Source organism: Cetorhinus maximus, chromosome 32 (assembly GCF_964194155.1).
Source record: "Cetorhinus maximus chromosome 32, sCetMax3.hap1.1, whole genome shotgun sequence".
NCBI classification, from domain to species: domain Eukaryota; kingdom Metazoa; phylum Chordata; class Chondrichthyes; order Lamniformes; family Cetorhinidae; genus Cetorhinus; species Cetorhinus maximus.
Window position 1 is genome coordinate 13,846,342 of NC_135910.1, and position 15,301 is coordinate 13,861,642.

Sequence of the window (15,301 nt, forward strand, 5' to 3'; positions counted from 1 at the left end):
ACCCACAGTGCTGTTAGGGAGGGAGTTCCAGGATTCTGACCCAGGGACAGTGAAGGAACGGCCGATATATTTCCAAGTCAGGATGGTGAGTGGCTTGGAGGGGAACTTCCAGGTGGTGGTGTCCCCATCTATCTGCTCCCCTCATCCTTCTAGATGGTAGAGGTCGTGGGTTTGGAAGGTGCTGTCTAAGAAGTCTTGGTGAGTTCCTGCAGTGCATCTTGTGGGCAAGACATCTATCAATCAGTCCTGCTCCTCAAAGTGTTCGCCATAGCCTTACAGATGTTTCCCTTTGAAGCGATTCTCTTTGAAAGCACAATGTATGAACACATCTGCATGATGCACCTAACATCACAAAGACACAGTCCCAAATTCCTTTTGACAGTCGGCGCCGAGGTACAGAGAGATGACTGAAAACTTGGTCAGAAGGGCTTGGTTTTACATCCGGAGAAGGGGAGAGACGGAGGGGTTCACACAGAAAGAATTTTAAAAGGAGACAGGAGGAGTTGATGAGGTTTGTAATCTCCAATCTCCTCCAGCCCCAAACCCTCCTCTAATTTTGGCCGCTCATGCATTCCCAATAATAATCCCTCCAACCATTGGCGGCCGGGCCTTCAGCTGCCTGGGCCCCAGGCTCTTGGAATTCCCTCCCTCAACCTCCCCCTCTCGCTTTCTTCTGTTTCTCAAAACTTACCCCCTTGACCAAGCATTGGGTCATCTGGCCCAACGTCTCATGTGACGCGGGGTCATGCATTGTGTTATGATGCTCCTGTGCAGCGCACTGGGCAGGGGTGGGGTGGGGGGAAGAGTGTTTATTATGTCAAAGGTGCTATATAAATACAAGTTGTTTCTTGGGACTTGGTCAGTCAGAAGCCAGATGTCCAGTAGCTCGCAAAAATCAGGGAATTAAATCCGCTTTCACTGCCTTAAGAGTTACATAAACTCTCAATTGTCACAGATGCCAGGAGATAAGCAACTTATCAACATAACCAAAGTACCGGCTTGGCTTAAATCGGGCGGCCCAGGGTTTAGGTCCCATTTTAAAACTTCACATTGTACGTGGTGCCTTACACAATCCCAGGTTAAGACTGTACTTACCTACCCAATGGCCGTCACGTTCCAATCGGTATTCTCCACACCTGCCCCACCAGCCCCCACCAAGCCCCAGGGCACTCTCTCCGCTCCCCTCACCCTCACTTCGCCCGTAGCCCTGCACGGTTTCCATTGAGGTCCCACCGGCCTGTGGACCAGGGAAGGCACGAGCGCCACAGGAGTCACGAAGGGAAGGTTCAACCCCCGGTCTCACCGCCGTGGATTGAAGCTGCCAGAGGAGGGAGCACCGCTTCACCCCCACCCCTCAACACCCCCACCCCACAACGCCCCCCACCCCCACCCCAACACCCCCACCCACCCCCCAACACCCCCACCCACCCCCCGCACCCACCCCCCCGCACCCACCCCCCAACACCCCCACCCACCGCACCCCCCCACCCACCCACCCACCTACCCCCCGACACCACCACCACCCACCCCCCGCACCCCCACCCACCTACCCCCCGACACCACCACCACCCACCCCCCGCACCCCCACCCACCCCCCGCACCCCCACCCACCCCCCCGACACCCCCACCCCTCAATACCCCCACATCCCCCCCCACATCATACCTGCACCGCGTCGCTCCAGCTGTTCACGTTCCTGCTCCAGTCTCTGTTGCTCCAGTCTCTGCTGCTCCAGTCTCTGCTGCTCCAGTCTCTGTTGCTCCAGTCTCTGTTGCTCCAGTTTCTGTTGCTCCAGTTGCTGCCTGTTGGTCAGAGAAACACACATGGGGACGTCAAGGGCACGAAAGGCTGGTTTCTCTTACCCCTCCCCCCACCCGAGCCCACGGCCTCCAGGAGCGAGGCTGGACGACCCAACAGTTAAGCCTGTTTCCTTCTTTTGCAGGGCACCTGGACAGTCCTCAACCCCACGGTGCACAACGCCGCTTGGACAGGCAGCCAGTGGGATATCTGATCCCGAGCTACCAGCCAGTGGGTCATGAACAAAGACACCCCCCTCCCCAGCCCAACGCTCTTTGACCTTGCATCCCCCGATGGTGACCTCTGCCCTTCCAACCTCAAGTCCAGCATTTGACCACAACCCCTGGGTCAGGGGGATCGACAGAACGGAAAGCCCGTGAGAGGCAAGTGCTGGCTTCCCGGGGTCTCGGGCCCCCATTTTAAAAAGGCAGAATGAGCACAGACGCCCCCTTTCACCCCAGAGCCTCTGGAGCAGCAAGACTTAAAACCCCAGTTATAAATCTGATCTGAAACAGGAAATGAACTTGGCTCCACTAAGGAGGCAGGAATGGGACATCTCTCTCTCTCTCTCTCTCTCTGCCTACCTCAACCCCAGTAACAGCCCCCGGGGCATCACTCCCATCCAAACCCCCAATAAAGTTGGCAAAACTGGGGCAAATTGGAAAACAGATGAGCAGACTTTTTGTCAGCCTATTGTTGCCTGACGGGTGCCTCGTGTAGTAAAGGTGGTGGCTGTGCGTGTGTGTGACTGTGCGTGTGCGTGAGAGAGAGACTGTGTGTGTGACTGTGTGTGCGTGAGAGACTGTGTGTGTGACTGTGTGCGCGCGCAAGTGAGAGTGTGACTGTGTGTACGCGCGTGTGACTGTGTGCGTCTGTGTGTGTGTGAGACTGTGCGTGTGCGTGAGAGACTGTGTGACTCTGTGACTGTGTGCAAGCGAGTGAGAGTGTGACTGTGTGTGCGCGTGTGCACGCGTGTGACTGCGTGCGTGAGTGTGACTCTGCGTGTGTGTGCGCACGAGAGTGAGAGTGACTGTGTGCGCGCGACTGTGTGTGTTGGAGGGGGGGGGAGCGGGGGTGAGAGACAGGTGAGTAGGAATGGGCTCGAGGTGCACACAGCAACATGAGCCAATACTCACGGCTAATTCCATGGACTCCCCTTCACTTCCGGGGCATTAGTCACAAAGCCACACATTCTCTTGGGCTTCAATCTCTCAGACAGAGGTGATTCTGTCCACTCTGCGATGAAGAATTATACAAGCTTTGATTTTTCAGGATGCGCGGATTGGACGTTAGCAAATCAGGAAGTTGAAGCCCCCTGGGCTTTCCCCTTTCTCCAATCCTCTTGAGCTTGAGCCGAAGGGTTGGTGCGCGGTGAGGTAGCGTTCACAGCGTTCGAGGCAATGGGACATGATCCAATTGGGCTGCTCTGGTCCCACGCGGAGACCTCGCAATAGTGAACGTGCAGGGCAGGAGAAAAGTCAACACAGGAACAAGGGGCTTAGGAGTAGGCCATTCGGCCCTTCGAGCCTGCTCTGCCATTCTATAAAATCGCGGCTGACCTGGCTGTGGTCTCAGCCCCACTTTGCCGCCTGCCCCCCCATAACTCTCGACTCACCTTGTCTCGCAAAGATCTGTCTAACTCGGCCTTGAATAAATTCAGTGACCCAGCCTCCATTGCTCTGTGGGGAAGGGAATTCCACAGACTAATAATCCTATGGGAGGAGAAACATCACCTCATTACGGCCTTCAATGGCAGACCCCTTATTCTTAAAACTGTGCCCCCTGGTTCTAGTCTCTCCCACCTCCTCCCGGTATCCAGCCTGTCAAGTCCCCTCAGGATCTTATACGTTTCAATAAGATCACCTCTCATTCTTCCAAACTCCAATGGGTAACAGGCCCAACCTGCTCAACCTTTCCTCATAAGATAAGCCCCTCGATCCCAAGGAACGAGTCGGGTGAACCTCAGTAGAAGAATTTACCCTCAGGGTAGGGGCAGTGGACTATGTCTTTAGATTAAGAGTTGAAAGTTGGGGGAGGGAACTGGGTCCCATGTGTAAAGCCCCCCACCCCCCACACACAGTAGCTGCAGCCTGGCAGAGACCACCTTGAGCTCCAAACTTGGGATTTGTTAAAAATAGTCGGTGTTGGAATGAGGCTGACGCGCTCCAGGCTCATTCCCCATGAGGGGACTCACCTCCTCTGCTGCTCCAGCTCTTCAGCGGTTGGTCCGTTATTCACCAGTCGCGGGGCACCGGGTCCTGCACAGAAGGTGGGGGGAAGAAGCTGAAGGGTTAATGGTTTCACTTCCCAGGCTCACCTTCAGATCATGAACTCTCTCCTCCATCCTCACCCCGCTTTTTTCTAATTTTTATTATCTGTATATTTTTCTTTTCCCACCTATTTCTATTATTATTTTTAAAATGTATTTCCATCTATTGTTTAATCTCCATCTTTTAGCCTATTTCTATCCCTTCACCCCACCCCCACTAGGGCTATCTGTACCTTGCTCGTCCTGCTTTCTACCCTTAATTAGCACATTCCTTAGATAATATCACCACCTTCAACACCTCTTTGTCCTTTTGTCTGTGACATCTTTTGGTTATCTCCACCTATCACTGGCCCTCTATCCAGCTCTACCTGTCCCACCCCCCCCCCTTAAACCAGCTTATATTTCACCACATTTCTATTTCTCTTTAGTTCTGATGAAGAGTCACACGGACTCGAAACGTTAACTGTGTTCCTCTCCGCAGACGCTATCAGACCCGCTGAGTTTTTCCAGCTGTTGTTGTTTTTGTTTCAGATTTCCAGCATCCGCAGGATTTTGCTTTCACCTCGGAGATCCATCAACTTGCATTTATATAGCGCCATCAACGCGGCAAACCGTTCCTGAGGTGCTTCACGGGACCGATATCAGGCAGACATCTGACCCCGAGCCACATTGGGAGATATTGGGACAGGTGACCAAAAAGCTTGGTCGAAGAGGTCGGTTTTAAGGAGCGTCTTAAAAGGAGAGCAAGGTGGAGGGGCTTAGGAAGGGAATTCCGGAGCTTGGGGCCCAGGCAAGCTGAAGGGGTGGCCGCCAATAGTGGAGCGATTAAAATCAGGGGATGCTCAAAAGGCCAGAATTGGAAGAACATGGATATCGCGGAGGGGCTGGAGGAGATTACAGAGATAGGGAGGGATGAGCCCATGGTGGGGTGGGTTTGAAAACAAGGATGAGAATGTTAAATGCCCATGTAACATTGGCTACACTTCAAACGTAATTTAAAATTCCAAGGTATCAGAGAGAGCGAGTCTTCCTCTTTGTTCTAGGTGTGGGTTCCTGAAATGCAGAATTCTCAGGCTCTCTCTGGTGGGCAGCATTTACCACACGCAGGGGAACATTCCCCCCCATAGCAAGCGATTCACCTCCTGGTAAAACTCCAACTCTGCTTTGGGTGCGGGGACTGAATGGACCAAGAGGAGCAGTTGGAACAAGACACAGGCATGAGGGCGGAGGGAGGCGGGGACAGGCACACACACACACGCGCACGCACGCACGCGGAGAGGGGGACAGGCGCGCACACACACACACGGAGAGGGGGACAGGCGCACACACACACACACACGGAGAGGGGGACAGGCGCACACACACACACACGGAGAGGGGGACAGGCGCACACACACACACGGAGAGGGGGACAGGCGCACACACACACACGGAGAGGGGGACAGGCGCACACACACACACGGAGAGGGGGACAGGCACGCACACACACACACACGGAGAGGGGGACAGGCGCACACGCACACACGGAGAGGGGGACAGGCGCGCGCACACACACACACACGGAGAGGGGGACAGGCGCACACGCACACACGGAGAGGGGGACAGGCGCGCGCGCACACACACACGGAGAGGGGGACAGGCGCGCACACACACACACGGAGAGGGGGACAGGCGCGCACGCACACACACGGAGAGGGGGACAGGCGCGCACGCACACACACGGAGCGGGGGACAGGCGCGCACACACACATGGAGAGGGGGACAGGCTCACACACACACACGGAGAGGGGGACAGGCGCACACACACACACGGAGAGGGGGACAGGCGCACACACACACACACACAGAGAGGGGGACAGGCTCACACACACACGGAGAGAAAGAATGACAGGTACACACACACACACACACACACACACACACGCACACGGAGAGGGGGGGCAGTGCACTCAAAGGTTTGAACTTTTCCAAGGAGTCCCCAAACTTTCATGAGCTTTCCCAAAGCCTGTGTCCCGTTGGATTTTTTTAATATATAAAAGTGTTACCCTTTCATCGTGAAAGGTGATTCACTCCCAAAGGTTAAAAGGTGCCTCGCTTGTAGCTAAAGGGCCACAATCCTCTTGCAAGACCCTCACTGCAGTGAAAATTCCAACTGAGAATATTGAGACGATACAAAGTTAAAACCGACACACAGGGAGGAAGCCCCAACATTAAAAACTCAAAACAAAACGCCAAGTAGATATTACGCTGCAAGAGCGCTGTCAACCTTGCGGGGGGGGGGGGGGGGGGGGGGGGGGGTCGTGAAAGGCGCTACAGGAATGCAAGTTCTGAACCTTAAACCAACGCAGAGAGTTTGAGCTGAAGGGTTTGGAAAGTGCGGGCTGGTACGAGAGGAATGAAAACTCCCGGATTGCCCCATCCCGGAGGATGCCAGTCTCCTAATTAAATGCTGAATTTAATTTTTAAGATTTCTATCCCCTTCTTCTGGACCACCCACCACCCAATCACAACCTGGGAGGAAGTAGTTTCTCTCTGTCGGCCTTGTAAGGTTCGCGAAGCAGTTTGGGTTTTACGGCAATCCACGTTTGTGGGATCGCGCCGTGCCCAAAACAGCTGCCGCACGAAAATCAAATCCTTGGGTGTCAAATGCTGAAAAGTATTCCCCGGGACGTCCTCCAAGTTCCAGCGGTAGGTTTGCCCCAGGTGGGTTTGCCTCCACCTCTCTCCCCTTCATCGCGTGGTACAATTCTCGTACTGGTCTTCCCAATCACCGGTGGGCCAACTTCACCAGGGGAACGTGCCCGCGACACTCTGCCACCCACTGCGCCCCCCCGCAACCAACGCCCTTGAACTGGGAGCCCTTACGATGCCTCTTCCCCTCACCAGCGTGGAAAAAGTCACACTTACCCACACTGGCCGTCCCCTCGAGCACCTCCAGGGCGTGATGCATCCCGTTGGCAAAGAGCGTGGCATCCTCCTTGCTCCCAAAGTTCAGCCCCCAGACCTGGCGCATGTCTCGCCACTGGTGGAAGCTCGGCGTGGCCTGGTTGTACTTGAGGCCCTTGACGATGGGGCAGTTTATCACAACCTAGAAACGAGAAAGGGAGGCCGGGGTTAGGACCTGCTGGGCCGCGGCTAATTAAAAAAAGGGGGGGGGGGGGGGTGAGCGCCACGAACGGACCTCCGCACAAAACGCCGGGCGGCTCGGAGTCACGACCCACTTTAGGAACTGTAAACGCTGCCATTTCGCCGACTCACCGGCCGTTCCAGGGCAGAGACCATCCCGCCCATCATCTGCCCCCTAGCCCCGAAGAGTTTCCCTTGACAAGCGTTTGTTCGATTGTCTCGGAAAGTCAACGGTTGAATCGGGTTTTTCCCCAGCCCTCTACATCAAGGCGGAGGTTGCGTGCCCTGCACCCGGTTTTAACCCCTCACGTTACTCCAGGCCGGGCTGTCAGATCTGGGTCAGAGCATCGCGAGGGGGGAGGGCGAGGAAACGTGTGAAGGGGGCGCCGAGCTGCTTTTATTGACACAATCATGCAGCCCCTGCTCACCCCCTTTCACAGCCAAACCACATTCCCGTGGCTTTGCTGTTACATCCAGGCCAGGCCGGGTAAGGTTGGCCGATTTCCTCTCCCGATGGTCGTTATTAAACCAGATGAGCTTTTGTGATTATTATATCACGCTTATTAACGAGACGAGCATTTCATTCCAGATTTATTAATTTCAATTTAAAATCCCCCCACCTGCCCTGCTGTGGTGGGATTCGAACCCATGTCCCCAGGTTAGGTTAGGCCAGGCCTCGGGATTACCAGTGCAGCGAGGTGACCATTAGGCTTCAGTGGCCTGTCCAACAATGTGCAAGTAGCTTCACCACACAGGCTTCAGTGATTCAAGAAAGCAGCACAACATCGTCTCCTCAGGGACAACTGGGGATGGACAACAATTGTGGACAACCTTTCCCACATCTCAAGAACGAATGAATATTGCTGACAGGAATCTCAGTGCAGAAGGGGTCCTTCGGCCCATCGGGTCTGCACCGACACGTGAGAAACACCTGACCTACCTACCTAATCCCATTTACCAGCACTTGGCCCATAGCCTTGAATGTTATGAGGTGCCAAGTGCTCATCCAGGTCCTTTTTAAAGGATGTGAGGCAACCCGCCTCCACCACCCTCCCAGGCAGCGCATTCCAGACCGTCACCACCCTCTGGGTAAAAAAGTTTTTCCTCACATCCCCCCCTAAACCTCCTGCCCCTCGCCTTGAACTTATGTCCCCTCGTGACTGACCCTTCAACTAAAGGAAGCAGCTGCTCCCTATCCACCTTGTCCATGCCCCTCAATCTTGTACACCTCGATCAGGTCGCCCCTCAGTCTTCTCTGCTCCAACAAAAACAACCTAAGTCTATCCAACCTCTCTTCACAACTTAAATGTTTCATCCCAGGCAACATCCTGGTGAATCTCCTCTGCACCCCCTCCAGTGCAATCACTCCATTCCTATAATATGGCGACCAGAACTGCGCACAGTACTCCAGCTGTGGCTTCACCAAGGTTCTATACAACTCCAACATGACCTTCCTACTTTTTAATCTATGCCTCGATTGATAAAGGCAAGTGTCCCATATGCCTTTTTCACCACCCCACTAACATGCCCCTCTGCCTTCAAAGATCTATGGAGTCACACGCCAAGGTCCCTTTGTTCCTCAGAACTTCCTAGTGCCATGCCGTTCATTGAATACTTCCTTGTCAAATTACTCCTTCCAAAGTGTATCACCTCACACTTTTCAGGGTTTAATTCCATCTGCCACTTATCTGCCCATTTGACCACCCCGTCTATATCTTCCTGCAGCCCAAGAAACTCAACCTCATTGTTAACCACCCGGCCAATCTTTGTGTCATCTGCAAACTTACTAATCCTACCCCCAACATAGTCATCTATGTTGTTTATATAAATAACAAATAATAGGGGACCGAGCACAGATCCTTGTGGTACGCCACTGGATACGGGCTTCCAGTCATTAAAGCATCCTTCTGTCATCACCCTCTGCCTCCTACAACTAAGCCAATTTTGAATCCACCTTATCAAATTACCCTGTATCCCATGTGCATTTGACTCCTTTATAAGTCTCCCATGTGGGACCTTGTCAAAGGCTTTGCTGGAATCCATATAGAAGAGACATGCTGTCAAAGTTTTTCATCTTGCACTCATCAGGACAGGCACAAGAATACCAAATTTCAAAGCCAACACTTGTACACACTGAATGAGCAAAGGGGATGCTGATTAGTTGGCAAGTTGACTCGGATCGGCCTAGGTGTTGCCATGGAGAAGGCACCAGGAAACTACCGCACGCTTTTGTTTTACTCAAAAAAAGGCACAATGCAGGTAAAAGAAACATGTGCCTTGACGTCCAATAGCATTACCATCACTGAATCCCCCACTATCAACATCCTGGGCATTACCATTGACCAGAAACTGAACTGGGCTAGCCATATAAATACTGTGGCTACAAGAGAAGGTCAGAGGATAGGGATTCTGCAGCGAGTAACACACTTCCTGACTCCCCAAAGCCTGTCCGCCATCTACAAGACACATGTCAGGAGTGTGATGGAATACTCTCCACTTGCTTGGATGAGTGCAGCTCCCACAACACTCAAGAAGCTGAACACCATCCAGGACAAAGCAGCCGTTTGATTGGCACCCCATCCACAAACATTTTTTTTTATCATTCATTCACGGGATGTGGGCGTCGCTGGTTGGGCCAGTATTTATTGCCCATTCCTAGTTGCCCTTGAGAAGGTGGTGATGAGCTGCCTTCTTGAACTGCTGCAGTCCATGTGGTGTAGGTACACCCATCCACAAACATTCACTCCCTCCACCACCGATACACAGTAGCAGCAGTGTGTGTACCATCTACAAGATGCACTGCAGGAATTCGCCAAGGCTCCTTCGATAGTACCTTCCAAACCCACGACCACTACCATCTAGAAGGACAAGGGCAACAGATACATGGGAACACCACCACCTGGAAGTTACCCTCCAAGTAACTCACCATCCTGACTTGGAAATATACTGGCTGTTCCTTCACTGTCACTGGGTCAAAATCCTGGGACTCCCTCCCTAACAGCACTGTGGGTGTACCTATACCACATGGACTGCAGCGGTTCAAGAAGGCAGCTCACCACCACCTTCTCAAGGGGCAACTGGGAATGGGTAATAAATACTGACCCAACCAGCGATGCCCCACATCCCGTGAATGAATGATTAAAAAAAGAAGCCCAGGTAGAGGACAGGTCCCTGTGGATGAATACATGCAGCTTCTAACGAGCGTTAAGTAAACCAAACAACACATAAGCAAAGAAAAGGAATCTCGCCGAAACAGAAAGGCGTGAACGGAGGCATTTCCTGGCTTAACCCCGAAGATGACAGGGCTCAGCGATGCTTCTTTTCACCATCTCTGAACGGTTTAAAGACTCTCCGATCACTGGGCCCCAACCGGCCGACCGTTTGGCGCCTTACCTGCTGGTCTTGCTGTATTTTGCGACCCACGACACGAAAGGCGTTGTTGCTGGAGTTGTGGTAGATGTGGACCCGGCTGAAGACTGGCGGCCCGGTGCCTGCCGGGACCCATTTTTTGTTGGCGTCGTCATAGAGCATCACCGTGGCCCGAGCTTGGCAGATACTCGTCTCGCTGAAACAGGAAGCAGTGGTTATCAGGATAGCTCGGAGAGTAAAACCCCGTTACATTCCCAATAAAGACTCTCAATGAAACCATCACCCTCAACGATGGCCCATGACAAACGCTTTTAAAAAATCTACTTTCTCGCCTAGCTCGGGATGGGGTGGGTGTGAACCTATTGAGATAGGCTGGGTGCATGAGAGGCTCTTCACCCATTCGTTGCTGTCCAGACGCAAGATAGTGAATGCGCTGGCGCCTGGCAACAACATCATCATCATCATGGGGACATCACTTGATCGCCTGCCCAAGTCGTGGGAGGGGAGGGGGAAGGAGAAGGCAAGGGGGCGGAAGAGAGTGCGGGGTCAAGAGATTGGGTGTGAGGGTGTGGGAGGAGAGGTGGGAGAGGCGTGTGCAGAGGGGGAGGGAGGAAAGGGGGCCAAGGTGGTCTTAGAAGGTAGGAAAAAAGGGAAAGAAGGGGGAATGAGTGAAGGAATCAAAAAGAGGGGAGGGGGAGAGCACAATAGCCAAAAGGGTTGGGGAGAGGGCGAGGGAGTGAAGGGGAGAGAGAAGGTAGAGGAAACAAAGGGGAGCTCACGAGCAATTGCGAGTCTGAGACCCTTCAGCTTAGATGCGAGAATGGATGTTACTTTTTAATATTTTTGGGGAATATTGTGTCATTCTATAAAGAAGGCGGTGGGGGAGTGTGTGTGTGTGTGTGTGTGTGTGTGTGTGTGTGAGAGAGAGAGAGAGTGAGAGAGATTTAATTAAGCTGGGCAACAGATTGATAGGAGTCAGATTGTCTGGGAGGGGTTGAAAACATGAAAAGGATAGAGGAGTTAAGTTTGAGGTACAAGTAAATATGTTCGATCCAACATTTGCAATTTTAGATAAGTGGGAAGTTCGTTTGAATATCAAAGGGAAGTCAAAGGGAAACATGTTTGCATCTTGAAGGACATTACTCTATTGACCCGAAAGCAAAGGCAAGATAGAAACACGAAAGATTTTATATTTGGAAGGATTTGGGTTTCAAAGAGGTGTCAGAACAACAGAACCCGCGATGAAAGGGGCCAAAACGTATATACGAGTTACTGTGGTTCACTGTTAAGCTATAGCGGCAGCTCTGGGCTGGGAGAGGATGCCTTGTGAATCAACCATTCAGTCAAGCCAGAAATGCCTTGGGCTGCAACAAGCAGTTTTATTCTGAAGTGGATTTCACCACAGTGTATGAAGGTAGAGATCATGGTCATGTGGAATGCCTGTATTGAAACCACAATGGCTTGCCTTATGTAATATTACTGAACTTTTCTTATTGTTAACCTCTATAAGGGAGTGTTGCCTGGAGGTGTTTACTTGTGGGTTTTGGTGAAGTAGAGAGCTTCTTGGGGGAATGTTTTGTAAGACTTGCCTTAATTGTGTAACTGTAATCTTGTGTGCTTAAGTTTTTGCTTATTCACGTTAATTAAAAAAAAACTTTGACTTATAATTTTTAAAATCCCCAAAGTGTTACTGGGCCTTTTACTGCTGAGATCGATACATCATCTTCTCAGTTTCAAAAAATAAGGTATGGCCCGTGAGCCAGGTTTCCCTCTGGGATTTGGTCTGCGCAGTGATTAACATCGGCTTTCTGGTCATAACACAGGACATCCCAAAGCCAATGAAATACCTTCTGAAGTACGGACATTGTTATAATGCAGGAAAGGCAGCAGCCAGGTATGCACAGCAAGCTCCCACAAACAGCAACCAGCTGATCACCAGGTTATTGTATTGAGATTAGTGAGCCTGGTTGAGGGGGGGTAAACGTTGTTAAGAGCTCAGGAGCCCCAGTGAGAGATCCCCAACCCTCTCGCCCGGTCAAGACTCCACCACGCTGCTCCTGGATGACAGGAATTTCAGTATCCTGTAATACGGTGCAGCCCTGGCTTACTGTAGAATCTCATCTCCCTCAGTTATAATCGCGGGATTTAAATCCCGCAGCACAAGCCACAGAACGGGATTAACAGCTCCACAGGTCGAAATGTCTAGCAAGAAGAGCGCTGGGAGTTCTCCTGGTATCCAGGCTTCTGGGCGGTAGAGAGGGGGGGGTGAGGTAGTCTGAGGGGGATGGGGTGGGGGGCGACATGGGAGAGGAAGTTGGAAGGGTGGGGGCGGGAGGCGAGCTGGGCAGTGATGTTGCAGCTACCGGTCTCTGCGCTGGTCAGTCGAGCGCTCAGTCCATCCACAGTGTGGCGACAGTGAGCAGTGCCTCCAAGGGGATGCTCCATTGAGAAACGCTCCCTGGCTTGACCTCTGGCCTTATTTTGGTAAGTAACTCCCTATGTGGGGTAAAAACATAAAACAGTTGGAGAAACTCAGCGGGTCTGACAGCATCTGTGGAAGAGGGAGACAGAGTTAACGATTCGAATCCGTATGACTCTTCGTCAGAACTAAAGAGGAATAGAAACGAGGTGAAATATAAGCTGGTTGAGGGGGTGTAGGACAGGTGGAGCTGGATAGAGGGCCAGTGATAGGTGGAGGCAAAGGAGAGATTGCCATAGACAAAAGGACAAATGGGTGTTGACGGTGGTGATATTAGGTAAAGGATGTGCTAATGGTGACATTGAGGGTAGAAAGCAGGACGAGCGAGTTGCAGATAGCCCTAGTGGAGGAAGGGATTGAAATAGGCTAAAAGGTGGAGATAAAACAATGGCTGGAAATAAATTTTAAAAATACTAATAGAAATAGGTGGGAAAAGAAAATATATAAAAAATATGTAATAATTATTAGCAAAAGGGGACATAAAGGGGGGGTGAGGATGGAGGAGAGAGTTCATGGTCTGAAGTTGTTGAACTCAACGTTGAGTCCGGAAGGCTGTAAAGTACCTAGTCGGAAGATGAAGTTCTGTTCCCTCCAGTTTGCATTGAGCTTCACTGGAACATTGCAGCAGGCCAAGGACGGACATGTGGGCATGAGAGCAGGGTGGGGGTGTTGAAATGGCAAGTGACAGGGAGGTCTGGGTCATGCTTGCGGACAGACCGAAGGTCTGAAAGTTCAGACCTGCTGAGTTCTTCCAGCAACTTCTTTGTTTTTGTTTTAGATTCCCAGCATCCGCAGCATTCTGCTTTTATCACTATTTGGGATGTTGGGAGCGCTATCGCCTTGCAGATGGCTGTGGCTTCACAGGCTGATGCTCCAAACAGGAAGAGAGATGGCTTATCAGTGACACAGAGGCCAGCATATCATCACTGGGTCACATGGCTTTAATTAGAGGCAATTAGTTAAGAAACCTCATCACCAGAAAAAGAGCAGAGGGGTCAATTACTTCCATTTTTGGAAATCGTATTGCAGAGCCTGGTAGCTCCTCCCACCCGCTAATATTATCTCTGAAGTAGTCGGAGCTGTCACTGCAGGTCAAGGACGCGGCCTTGCACAGGTCAACGATAACTCATAATACGTTAAAACGCTGTATAAAACCCCAATGGTTACAATGAAGCAGGAGGCTATGCGGCCCATCATGTCTGTGCCAGCATTCTGTGCGAGAACCACAGCTAATCCCCAATCCCCCCCCCACCGAGAGTCCTGTAAACACTTTTCCAGGTAACTATCCTATTCCCCTGAGAAAGACAAAGGCAGCATTAGCACAGGCTTTAAGGAACTTCCTTAAAAGGAAGAGGGAGAGGTGGTTAGGGTTAGGGAGGGAATTCTAGAGGCTTGGGGCCCAGGTACCTGGAGGCTTGGCCGCCAGTGGTGCAGCGATGGAAATCGGGGATGCTCAAGTGGCCAAAATTAGAGGGGCGGGGATATCTCAAAGGGCTGGAGGAGATGACGGGGCTGTGGGGAGGGCCGGGGGTGGGGGGGGTTGGTGATGAGGCCATGGGGGGGATTTGAATACAAGGATGAGTGTTTTGAAATTCCCGGACCCAGGAGTCAATGCCGGTCTGCAAAGCATAGAGGTGGCGGGTGGACAGAACTTGGTGCGAGTTAGGACACGGGCAGTTTTGGATGACCTCAAGTTTACAGAGGGTAGAACATGAGAGGCCGGCCAGGGCTGGGTTGGAATAGTTCAAGAGATATGGCCCACGAATGACTCTATCAAGACTCACAAGACAGTTGGATGTGGAGCAGCCTCAACTTCCCAAAGGCCACCTACATGACCTGGTTTGAGACTGAGTCAGTCAAAATTAGAATCTGTCTCTCGTCTTCAGTGTGGGTTGCAAAAGGGGAAGGGACAGAACTAACAGGGCTTAGAGAGATACACTTCACAGACCCAATGGCACACTGAGTCCGCAACATTGTTCACTCTTTGGAACCTGGTTCAGGTCCAGCTCTGTCTCCTGCCTGTAAGGATCCTGTGAAATGAGACTCAATCTGTTCCTACTAGGCCTGGGCACAATTGTTCCTAATTCAGAATGAAAAGGGCCACAGAGCAGCTACGGAGGGAACTGGAGGAACTGAGACAGCACTGCAGCCGTGGGAGGTACTTAGGAGGCTGGCACAGAAGATGCACTGGAGAGGGAGCTTTACTCTGTATCTAACCCCGTGCTGTACCTGCTCTGGGAGTGTTTGATGGGGACGGTGTAGA

The 15,301-nt window shown here is 52.0% G+C and overlaps 1 protein-coding gene across 1 annotated transcript in view; it reads right to left on the minus strand.

Moving 5' to 3' along the window:
• vaspb (vasodilator stimulated phosphoprotein b) overlaps positions 1-15,301 on the minus strand; it is a 92,284-nt gene that overhangs the window by 21,282 nt on the left and 55,701 nt on the right. The window contains exons 2-5 of the mRNA XM_078533169.1: positions 10,584-10,755; positions 6,972-7,152; positions 3,990-4,053; positions 1,664-1,800 (exon numbers count right to left, since the gene is read on the minus strand). Of these exons, the coding sequence (XP_078389295.1) occupies positions 1,664-1,800; positions 3,990-4,053; positions 6,972-7,152; positions 10,584-10,755 (554 nt within the window). The remainder of the gene's footprint in view (positions 1-1,663; positions 1,801-3,989; positions 4,054-6,971; positions 7,153-10,583; positions 10,756-15,301) is intronic.